This window comes from Pelobates fuscus, chromosome 7, assembly GCF_036172605.1.
Source record: "Pelobates fuscus isolate aPelFus1 chromosome 7, aPelFus1.pri, whole genome shotgun sequence".
Lineage (NCBI taxonomy): Eukaryota > Metazoa > Chordata > Amphibia > Anura > Pelobatidae > Pelobates > Pelobates fuscus.
The window spans coordinates 163,384,876-163,397,175 of NC_086323.1; the positions used below are offsets into that span (position 1 = coordinate 163,384,876).

The 12,300-nt window shown below is 39.1% G+C and overlaps 1 protein-coding gene across 1 annotated transcript in view; it reads left to right on the top strand.

Moving 5' to 3' along the window:
- Positions 1-1,603: 1,603 nt before the first annotated feature.
- The window catches only part of ARHGEF3 (Rho guanine nucleotide exchange factor 3), a 321,423-nt gene continuing 310,726 nt past the window's right edge, over positions 1,604-12,300 (top strand). The window contains exon 1 of the mRNA XM_063426886.1: positions 1,604-2,318. Within this exon, the coding sequence (XP_063282956.1) occupies positions 2,284-2,318 (35 nt within the window). The 5' untranslated portion in view covers positions 1,604-2,283. The remainder of the gene's footprint in view (positions 2,319-12,300) is intronic.

Consider the following 12,300-nt stretch of genomic DNA (forward strand, 5'->3'; position numbering starts at 1 on the left):
TTAATTCTGTTATAGGTTGCAGTTCTGCAGTGCCACTCCTCACTCATTACTACCCATTTGGAGAAGCTTAGTTGAGAACATCTAGGAATGACAGAAAATGGAGCGGATTTAAAATCTGCAATGTTTCGGCAGGTTTTGCACATGCCTAGTCTCCTTTATGAAGAAATTTAAATTGAATTTGCAGTGATCGTCAAATTCGTTGGTCTCAGAGGCGAGACAGAGTCAGCTGGGGCGGGACTGAAGCCGTGCTGGAAAAATGGTAAGTAAAATACCTTTTCAAAGGGAGGCAAGGGGGGCGGTCACCTAAAAAGTGATTCTGCATCTATAGTGTCCGTAAAACAGTCATGTATATACACATGAATGTATAAAGACACACAGTCATACAAACACACAGAGAAGTAGGGCTGCCATCAGAAATTTTGGGGCTCTTTACAAAGCTCAAGGCCAAGGGCCCACAGTGCCCACCTCCCAATCGTTTAACTCAACTTGTGCCAGACAATCAAAAGGTTGGCTGCTTGTAAGTATTTGAGCTACAGCCCTACCCACCCTTCCCTTTTAGTTATGAATTTTGTAGTGACCTTAATATGGGATATAAAGATGTGGGCATCACAGGAGGGTGGACCTGGTTTATGTGGATTATAAACCAGGAGGCGGAGCTTTAGGGGGCGGAGCCTGGAAATAGTTAATGGTTTATTTTGTTTTTTTGTTAAAAGTTATGATTTTATTATTAAGGAAGTTGATGTTTAAAGGTTAATAAAGGTTCACGGCCATTTGCCAAAGGTTTCAGTTTGATCAAAATCAACATATTGAAGGAAGAAGTTGTTTTGTGTTTTTATTATATTATGTAAAAAGGAATGCAACATTCAAACCCCATGAATTTGTGGGGTAGGATAGTTTTTAGAAATTTTGTTTTTAAATGAGATATTAAGTTTATTTTTATAAGTGTATTTCCCCCTCCCTGCCTGTTACCTGTGTCCAGGGAGGGGGTCACTACATTCCCCTTTGGTCCTCCCAGCTTGCTGTCTTGTATAGTGAAAGGGGGGTCCATGCAACTCCAGTTTCCAGCTCTGGCAGGTCCTCTCTCTCTCCCCCTCCCCGGCATTGTGCAGCCCCTACCCCTTATTACTGTGAGAGATTTAGGAGAGTCCTGGCTGTCACTATAAAGTCCTATATGACAGGACTGATAATGAACCATTTCTCCCTCCCCCACCTCTCCAGAGTTAGCTAGACTAAACTAGAGGTAACTACATGGCTGCAGTGATATATTTTATTGGGTCTATTTATACAGGAAATCACATTTTCCACAACTTCATGAAACCAGATTTGTGGCTCGGTCCCAAAGAGGTTTTGCAGCAGCTGAGGGTCTTATTATATTACACCAGCTATTCCCTGGTGAGCAGGCGTGTGTGCCTCTCCAGCTGTCATATCACAGTAATGTCTGCTCACTATTACCCCTCTCACAGCAAGGGGCACCTCTCAGTCAGACAACCAGTACTGAGAGAGGGAGCTGTAGGGGTGAGGAAAGAGCTACTGGAGTGTGGATTTGGGAGAGGACTGGGAATTAGCAGAGCAGGGAGGGGGAGGCTCTGGGCGGGTTTTACTGTTCAAACTGAAGGCAGTCATAGGGAATGGTGTGCCAACCTGCTCTACACATCAGGAGACACAACACTGACTAACCCAGGACTGGCACTGCACAGCTTCATCCCACTACTGCCAGCCACCCGAGCCTGCACCCCAGGACTAACCCTGCACAGCTACACCCCACTACTACCAGCCACCCCGAGCCTGCACCCCAGGACTAACCCTGCAAAGCTTTAACCCAATACTGACAGCCACCCAGAGTCTGCACCCCAGAACTGGCACTGCAAGACTGCAACCCTGAGACCCAGGGATCCACCAAGGCTGCACCCCGAATTCTGAGACCCAGGAACCTACCAAGGCTGCACCCCCAACTCTGAGACCCAGGGACCTACCAAGGCTGCACCCCCAACTCTGAACCCCCTGGGACCTACCAAGGCTGCACCCCCAACTCTGAACCCCCTGCGACCTACCAAGGCTGCACCCCCAACTCTGAACCCCCTGGGACCTACCAAGGCTGCACCCCCAACTCTGATACTGAGGATTCTCCTTTAAGGCTGTACCCCAGGAGTAACAGAGAATTTAATTCACTCATTCCAGGACTGGAGTAGGACTCTACGAGGTGCATACAGGATTTAAACACTGGAAATCCCAAGCCTGGCACAAGGGGCACCCAGAGAATAACCCTGACTCCTCCACACTCACATGCAAGGAGGGAATGAACATCACTCAGCTGACAGGTCAGATAGGATTTTATTATATGGGAAGTGGGAACTTATAACAGGGGTCTTTATTAAATTGTGGGTGCTTATTAAAACAGGGCTTCGACTTCTGTGGGGTGGGGTGGAGAGGGCTGTCATATCAGGGGCCTGTTCCTATTATAAGAAGGTCTGTTGTAGCAGGAGGCACATATTGAATGGTGTACATTTTGTTAGGATGGTTGGACTAATTATTGGGGTGTTCTGTTCGCATTAGAAAAGGCTATATAGTTAACCTCATATGGTTGTAGGTATAAGGAGGTCTGTACTTGCCATAACTGAAACATACTTATTATAACAAGCAATCTGTGCTTGCTTACTATAACAAACTATGTAATATTAGGAAAAAAAACTACTTTTTATAAAGGTGTTTACTGCACATTACAAGGTCAGGGTGTGTATTCATTATGATGTAACATGTACTCAAAATATAATGAGTGCATTTAATAATAATAATAATAATAATAATAATAATAATAATAATACAAAAATAGAGCATGTATTCATTATAAAGCGACTTGCATTTGTTATACTGAGCTCTATAATGTAGGATCTGTGCTCATTATAAAGTGTGTGAATGAGATGTCCCTACTCATTATAATATTAGTGTGTATGTCAGCACTCCTGAAGGGTGATGGGGTCTCTAATCACTATTCTGATCTGTTACACCTGTGAGAAAAGCACAGAAAATCCCATGCTTTATTTAGATATATCTGATTTATTATTATTATATAGCATAGCCTTGATCAATGCGAGAGGTATTTTGGGGTTCTAATAAGTGACCCAAAGCTGCTTTGTGCATTATTTCATTGATTTTGCCATTCAGTCTTAATTGGTGAAAACTGATAAAGGATCTAACTTGAGGAATTGGAATAAGCATGTGTAGTAGCTCAGGTCTGAACCTGGATGATCTATTAGGCCTCATCTGAGCAGACTGTGCTGGCAATGAGTGTTGGGAGTTGCCAATAATAGTTGTGAATGCATAAAGTAGAAAGACATCATACAAGCAAACAAGAGTGAACAGGTAGTGTAGGTTACATCACTTTTGAATGCATGTGTCTCAATAATCAATATTATTCATTTCCTCATATTTGGAGATATATAAGACTTAGAGATATGTGCATAGCTATTATCTATTACTATCAATGTTAATTACTTATGTTATGTGTTTGCAATACACTTCTGCTTTTTATGAGTTCAACCATTTTCATTGAAGATTATTCTAAAAAATTTTTTTAAAAAATTGAAATCATGAAAACAATAAAAATAATCAATTATGTATTGTGGTACCATATGACTCAGCCAGATGTAGCCAAGCACTTCATTTGATCATTATATGTAAGGAGCCTTTTGTATCTTGCCCCCTTTTAAAAAACAAAAAACAAAAAAAAACGTGATTCAGCTTGCTTTCCAAGGAAGGCCACACAAAATATTGACTTAAAAACCAAATAGGATTTTTTCAGTAAACCATGAATGCAAATTTTAAAGCAACTGGAAAATTGGAAAAATAACTGTTTCCAGATCAGCTATTTTGTCTTAAATTTGCCTTTTGAATTTCAGATACACCAATTTTAGCGGATAACTGTTATGACTGCAACATTATATAGTAGGGGGTTAGTTTTGTCCGAAATAAAATGCTTGTTCATCTGATGAATTAAATTGAAAGAGGAACTCTAGACAATATAACCATTTTATCATTAAGGGACACTATACGTACGCTGACCACTTCAGCTCATTAAAGTGGTCTGGGTGCAGTGACATTATACCCTTAAAGGGATACTGTACTGCCAGGAATACTCTGCTTTCCCCCTCCCTCGCGCCACCTCCTACCCGGTAAATTAAGGTTTAAAAACCCTTTATTTACCTGATCCCGGCGCTGGGTAGAAGCTCCGCCCCCTCCTCCGTCCCACAACTAGCGGGGTCTAATGCACATGCGCGGCAAATGCCGCTCGCACATTAGACCTCACCATAGGAAAGCATTGAATCAGTGCTTTTCTATGTGGAAAAATCTGACACTGGAGGTCCTCATGCAGAGTGTGAGGACGTCCAGCATTAGATAATGGACCAAAAGTCAGTTTGGATTCCGTAAGCCACTGAGTGCAGACTGTTTAACATTGCAGCACTAGGTGAAAAAGGAGCTTAAGTGGTCTGGGTGCCTACAGTGTCCCTTTAACCCTGCAGTGTTAATTATTGTAGTTTCTGAGAAGTGATAAGATTGCCTCTAGTGACTGTCAATCAGACAGCCAGTAGAGGCACTTCCTGCTTGTTAGGCGACTTTTGTTGCCTAACTGACGCTGGACGACCTTACGCTCTGCCTGTGGACATCCAGCGTCCGGTAAATGGTAAATACCCATAGGAAAGCATTGCAGCAATACTTTCCTAAAGGAATGGCCTAATGCACTTGCTGCGCTTTAGCAACCCCCGCTTATTGGGTGACATCTAAGGGATGTGAGGTACTGTAATATGGTAAGTACACTAATGGTGTATTAACCCTTATACTGCCAGGTGGAGCCACGGAATACAGATTTTTATTTGTAGCATTATAGTATTCCTTTAATGCGCATAGATGTTGTATCAGAAGTTTTGCGAATGAAAACCGTGTAACTTCCTGTGAAACTGCATTGTTTCTATTTGGCGATACCCTCACTACAATTGACTGTCAGACGTTAGGGTCTTCCATCACAAACAGATTCAATAGTTGAATCTTTTTTACACCCGAGGTCATCATGCAAAGTATGCAGACACTAGTCAAGATTATAAACCAATGTGAGACTTTGAAATGAATTTTACATTTAATGCCAGAGTAGCCAAGCTAAAAGCATACACGACTCAGAAAATGTTTGCAGTTTGTATGTATATTATTGTGTGTGTTCTGTGTATGCACAATATACTCTGCCCTGCTACCAGCTTCTCTTGTGATTTTTTTTTTATTTTTTTTTTAAATTCCCCCCATTTTTTTATTGTACTTTTTGAAAGAAATGGATTGTTTGCTTGTATCGGCAACAATTTCTATTTGATAAAGGTTTAGTGATATAACTTATATGCGTGTATTAACAATAGTAAAATGGGGCCCTGATAATGCCCAGTTTAAAAAGGATTATATATCATTCCATCATATTGCAAGCAGGCACATTTAATTGTTTAACACTGTACAAATGAACAAATAATGCAAGCGTATTATGTTAAATCGAACATGTTATGACAAGACAGGTTCACTTTAGGTTTAAACAACTCCTTAAGCAACGACTATATCATTTATCATAAAGATAAAATATATATTGCTTTAGGAGACAACTAAATACTCTGTAGCACCTACAGAGCTACCATCGCGCAGGGTTTGCCAGCGTTACACTGTTGAAAATATGACATTACAAAAGGATGAATTGTATTTCAGATCTCCCAAGGGCAGCATAGCTATTTACATCCCTGTGTCAGTGTATCCTGCTAGTTACAATAACAACGTAGACCGTGGCAGGTTCAGTTTCTCTAATTTTAAGGCCAGTTTTTAGAAAGCATCAGGCATAATATAAACATGCTGTACCTGGAAACTGTCAGTATTTCTCTCTGTCTCCGTTGGTGGGTTAGACATTAGAAATTGGAAGCAGATACTATTTTTATATATTTATTTATTTATTTGTTACTTGTAAAGATCCCAGTGATTAAAGGGTTAGTCGAACCCAAAAACCGTTACATAGGCTGAAAAGAGACATGTTCAGACTTCCTCTAAAAGAAGGCAAAAAAAAACCAGTTTGACGCATGTTTTGAATGACAGTAAGATTTATCCTTGGATCAAGAAGCTATTATCCTACAGTTGAAAATGTTATCATTGAATATATAATTATTTAGCAAATATACATTTAGTTGCTGTCTAAACATCTGTACAGTGTTTTCATAAAATTCAGTTTTTGGTTAAAGTAACCCTAACGCTGCTGGTCCGCCCCCGACCAACACCAATGTCAAGTTCTCCCTCTGACAATCTTCCTCTGCTCACTCCTTGTCATGGGAGGTCAGGGAGCATGAACCGAAGGATGGAGGGGCCACCAACATGCTGTGCATGTCAAATGCCAGTTTTGCATAGAATTAACATTCGCCACCCAGAGCTCTAGTTCTACGCTCGCTAAGGACACCCCTATGATCTTGCTAGAAGCTGACTCCGGCAGCAGAGGGGGTTAATACTGTATATATGTAATATTTTGCAGTGAATCTCTGCATATACATACTCAAGGCAGCATGTCCTTTTTAAATAAAGTGGTCATGGTGCTGGCAGTAACCCTTTAAACTGGCAATGAGCGTATTGTGTTATTCACACCATGCGCCCCCCCTGCAGTTTCTAGTAAATGTTTTCCTCTCTTTTTGTTGTTGTTAAGAGTTTGAGAAGTGCAGATGGTGCATTTCATTATAAGTGATGCCTGGAAGAGATACATTTTTTTTTTATTTATGAATACAATACTTTATTTAAAAGCACAGAGGCAAATGACAAAATATAGAGACTAGAACATTAAACATTACCAAAAAGGTTCTCTTCCCAGCCAATTGGCCCCTTATTGTATTGGTCCCAAACTCTTTCGATCAGGCAGCTTAACAACCTTAACAAGTTATTTTACTTAAAGGGATACTGCAAAACAACTCTCTTTACAGGTTTGCTCCTTTTTTTTTTTTTGGTCCTTTTCCTTGTTTTTGAACATTTTGAAATCTACCCTAATTTTTATAAATACACATAACACAAACTAGGGACTACTTTTTCTTACGGGGAGCCATGAGTGGAGGTTGCGCAAAGTTCCATTTCAATTGCTAAGCTAATTCAACCACGATCCATCAGTCAAAAGGACAAACCGTAGACATCACAAACAAAATGGTGGCACCCAGATATTAAGCTATAGTTGTTCTGCGTACAATAGAGTCCCTTTAACATTGTAAAGAAAATAAAAATTGTGTTTAGAAAAACCTCCCCTGGCTGTGACGTACACAGCCTCCATGAAATAATTGTTACATTTTTACTGCACAATGTACTTTAGAAGTTCCTATCTCTTGCTCTGCTATTTAAAGATTAGTCACACACATGAGGCTGCTGCATGCTCCAACAGGCAATTAAGAGCAGATACGTAAATTTAAATTAAACATGCTGTGCAATAAGAGAAGCCAAACAAATTTAGATTTATTTTTCAGGAAGTGTGTAGGAAGGCTGTGTAAATCACAGCCAGGGGAGATATAGCTATGACTGCACAAACAAAGTGATTTAACTTCTTAAAAGCAGAGACTTGAGCAGTGAGGCTGCAGGGGCATGATCTATACACCAAAACTCCTTCATTAAGCTAAAGTTGTTTTGGTGTTTAGTGTCCCTTTAACAAATCATCTTAGTCCTCCATATGCGGGTGTCTGAGATACACACAGTGAGCACAATAACAACGTGGGGTTCGTAATGAGTCTAAGAGTCACATGCAGTTCCTTAATTTGGCTTTTAAAATAGATAGTCTTGGATACTGACATTTGAACATGTGTAAAAGGATTGTAGTAAATGTTTGTGTGACTATATTGAAACCAGACAGCATTCAGTTAGTGTGTTGCATGACTAGGCTCGTAACATATTAAAATCCTGTCCAATGGATTGTGCAAAATTGCTTCACACACCCTTATCTTTTGCATTTGATTATTTAGTAACCTATAATTTTCCCATTTTATTTTTGGAGTCTTAAAGAGGAGAAACATGAAGTAAGAATTTCAGGAGACATCTTTCATTCCTGCCCTGCCCTCCCCCTTTAAATTGGATATATATATATATTTTTTTTTAAATTACTTATATGTTTTACAATCCGGGAGGTGAGAAACCTTCAGCAATAAAGCAAATACCTTTACACTGACAATATTCGTTATGTTATGTGACTTATATAAGGCCGCTCAGTTTGTACATTTGCAATTTAACAGGAATCAACACAAAGCGTTAACTTAAGTAAATACATAATGTACACAAACTTGTTCATACAAGAGTAGGAATGGGGAGATAGAAGAAAAGTCTAGGTTCCGCACCCCACTCCTTAGAGTAGCAGAGGATGCTGTATCCACGAGTATCACAAATCTGTGCTGTAAGTTTTTCCATGTCTTTGATATTGGTCAGAATATTGTGCAGTTCCGTCCTGAGAAGGCAATGTTAATTGGCTCCAATGTCATATCAGAGCTCTTCTAGCCACTAGTGCCACCGCAGATATTGGCTTAGTTTCATTCCTCTATAGGCCTTCAACTGACCTGGAGAGAAGGAAGATCCGTGGATCAGGGTCTCAGGGTGTGTAGGTTCATCTAAGGCTTGAGATAGCTGTAAAGCCACCTGTGTCCTGTATGGTTGTAGGCAAAGCTACATTATTCCACTGTTGATGGTAATGCATCTCAGCTTGGCCACAGCCCATCTAACACCAGTTACAGGTGTTCTTTAATGTATACATTTGTTTTCATTCAGCCTTCTGTGACCAGGACTTCTATGCGTGAGACATCTAATTGGTCGAAATTGTAATAACCTTGTGGTTGCATACTGGGTGAGAATAAGGGATTTCTGTATAGAGGCATTAGCTGGCAGCAGTCCAAAGTGAGAGAAAACTTTAGCGATGTAGAGTTCCATATATGTAGTAAGTGCAGAATAAGAGGGCACTTGGGTGGATATGTAGCATAAACTTTATTTTTATTTTTCAATAGCCAGGTGAAGTAAGGCAGCATATCATGCAGCACAATGTCATTCTTAATGTTCACCCAGCATTTAGCGAGAGTCAGGTAGTACCTATCAAGAATTTGATAAGTTGTGCTGTGTAGAGATAATTCAAGCTTGGGAGTGCTAAGCCACCTTGCATTGTGGGGCATCCATAATTAGCCTTTTGCCAACAAAGGTGTCACTGTACCGTTTGTAGAGTTTTGTGCATTGGGACTAATAGAATGACTTGAAATAGATATTAAAATAGATATTAAAAAGGACATTCATCTTTATGGTAGTTATTCCTCCCAGTCTGCAGATCAATACATTATCACGCTGGTCTTGTTCTAATTATTTTCATCAAGGGAGTATAATCCAGTAAGGCAAAATATTCACTCCCAAATAACTAAGTGTTTTTTCTGAGATGGGTAGGTCATGGGGTGACGTACTGTTAAGAAAACATCATTGACATAGGCCTCTACTTTCTAATCAGTAGATTTGACTGGGATGCTTTTCGGTGTGGGCAAATAGTGGCTAGTAACGATTCTATACACAGGGTAAACACAAGTGTGGAAAGGGGACATCCTTGTCAAGGCTTACTTTAAAAAAAACAAAGGATGCTTTGTATCCTCTTCAAAATGTATGTTTTTTGTTCTCTGGGTCATGGCCTAAAAAGTTTTTCCCCTTTGGGGAGATATGACTATTATTTAATACTATCTTGTGAGTATTTTACCCCTTCTCCTCCTCTTGATTATTTGTAGCTGTATTACACTATTTTGTGTTTATTTTTATTTTTTTAGGTTTTATTATTTATCAGACTGTGTTTTATACATATTATTATTATTATTGTATAACTTTATAGGTCATATTTTGCTTCTATATTTGGGTGGGTGTTCTTTGATTTATAGAGTTTTCTCCTCTTTGTAATACATTTTTGTATACTTTTGTTGTTGGTGAGACCTTTTTTTTTTTTTTTTTTTTTTTTTAGGAGACTCTTGTTTATTTTCTTATATAGTGGTATAATGTTGTTTTGTTTGTTTATTAGTGTTTACATTGCTGCCTATGACCACCTGTAGTAGCCATCACTCGGACAGCCACTAAATAGACTTCCTGGTCAAGGTCATGCAATCTTTTAAGAACCTACGTCCTGTGCTCTGCATGGAGATGGTGAATGGTCTATAAAGAGATATATTGATTCAATGCATATCTGAGATGCTGACTGGCACAGCAAGGCGTTTCACCATGCATGCACACTAGACTCCCAATGCTTTCCTACTGATGATCTCAGCAGAGGAGGCACCAACGTGGAGTTTGGTGTTGTGATGGCTTAAAGGCAAGTAGGTCTGATTTTGTAATGAACACGGGGGGAGGAGGTGGGCACCTAAATATCACTACATGATTGTATTCCTAATGTTATAGTGTTCATCTAAATAGCCGGTTACCAAGTTAATTTTCTAATCAAAGAATATTCACTAAGCTAATGCCTTGAATACAATTTGTGTCCCTGTCAAAAAGGTTGAGTTTGTGTAGGATTTATGTAGATATATTGTAGTATGTTTAGGGTAAAGCAAAACCATGTACGTAGTCTAACGGATTATATGTCTCTCTGTAAGGTAAAGTAAAGGTGTGTATGTGGGGTGTGCAATATTCTCTGTCGGAATAACCCGTGAGAATACACCACATTCCCAGTGTGTCACCAAGCTCATCTATTACAGAATATCGGCGGACGTAGTACCAAGAGGTGTCAGAATGTGCCGCGTACAAAAGCAAAGACAACACAAAATCAACACTTTTTTTTTTTTTTTTTTTTTTTTACTAGTGACAAACCTGCTAGAACACCTAAGATACTAATAAATGCTCGGAAATGTTTTACAATATTAGAATAGTTTTTTTTTTTTCTTCTTAATTTGTGTTTTGCAATACCAATGTAATTTTTTCTTTTTTTTTTCTTTTTTTTAACTACTTTATTGACTGAACTCTCAATTTTCTAGAGAACATATGTTGTTTTAACTTTTTTACTGAAATAGCAAAACTGACATCTATTTTGTATTCAGTTACATGGTAGGGAATAAATTATGGCCTTGCGTTTTTCGTTAAGATATTTGGTTCCATAGTCTTTTACTGACGACAGTTATGAGTTTTTGGTAACGAGAGTCTGACAAGATAAACCTTGTTGAAAAATGAACAGTGTCCCATTCCAGACTCGTATATAAGTACACTTGGAACTAAACTAAACTGATGTGGTCGCATGGTACGTTAGAATTTGGCATGCAAGTGACAGCTGACTTGTGCATGGCACAATTTAACGTGTTGACTGTAACAGTAACTACACAGCAGTTGGGGCTGTGTACAGAGACAATGAGTACATTATATGCACTAGAATAATTTGGGCCCAACTCTCATATCTAGACGTTTTAGACATAATTATTTCTTGAATCTAATTGTATATTGTGATTGGGAACAGTGAATTAATTCTTATTGCTTTGTAGCTATGAGAAAAGAAAGCATAGTTAATTTCATGTCTCCTACACTGTTATTTAGCCATAAATTTCATATTTAGTTGGGGGTGTCTGTCTTCCACAATATAATGAATATATAAGCTGTTTAGGCTGGATTTGCTAAATATCTCTGTGATGGTCATTTAGTGATGTGTGATATATATATATATATATATATATATATATATATATATATATATATATATGTGTGTGTGTGTATTTTTATCATCTGTTAATTCATTTTTCAAAATACATAGTGCAGTGCTTGTGTAACTGTATACATATAAAAATAGTATGACAGTATACACGTGGTATAGAAGTATGACAGTCTACAAACCCATAGAACACCTTATTGAAATGACAATGGCACTTAGGGCCCCAAGAGACTACTAGCTGTGTGCTATGGCAGAGCGGACACCTGCTTACCTGGCCAGTACTCGGACCGTTCATTCTTATTTGTTTTCACTACTTACTCTGGGATGGGCCTGGGTATTTCTGGCACCATAGCCACTACAGTGGGCTGTAGTGGTTATGGTGCTTGGAGTGGTCATTTAAAGTGACACTGTAGTAACACAATGAAGTGGTCTGGGTGCCATGTCCATGTCTAACACTGCAAGTCAAAATATTTAGTTGAAACAGCAATGTTTACATTGCAGGGTTAAACTGCCTTTAGTAGCTCTCTTCTTGACTGCCACTAGCAGCGCATCCACCCAACAGCCGAGTTAAACTTGACTATTCAATCAGATAGTCCAATAGAGACCATTTGATTGGTGTAGCACAGAGTTTTGCAGCA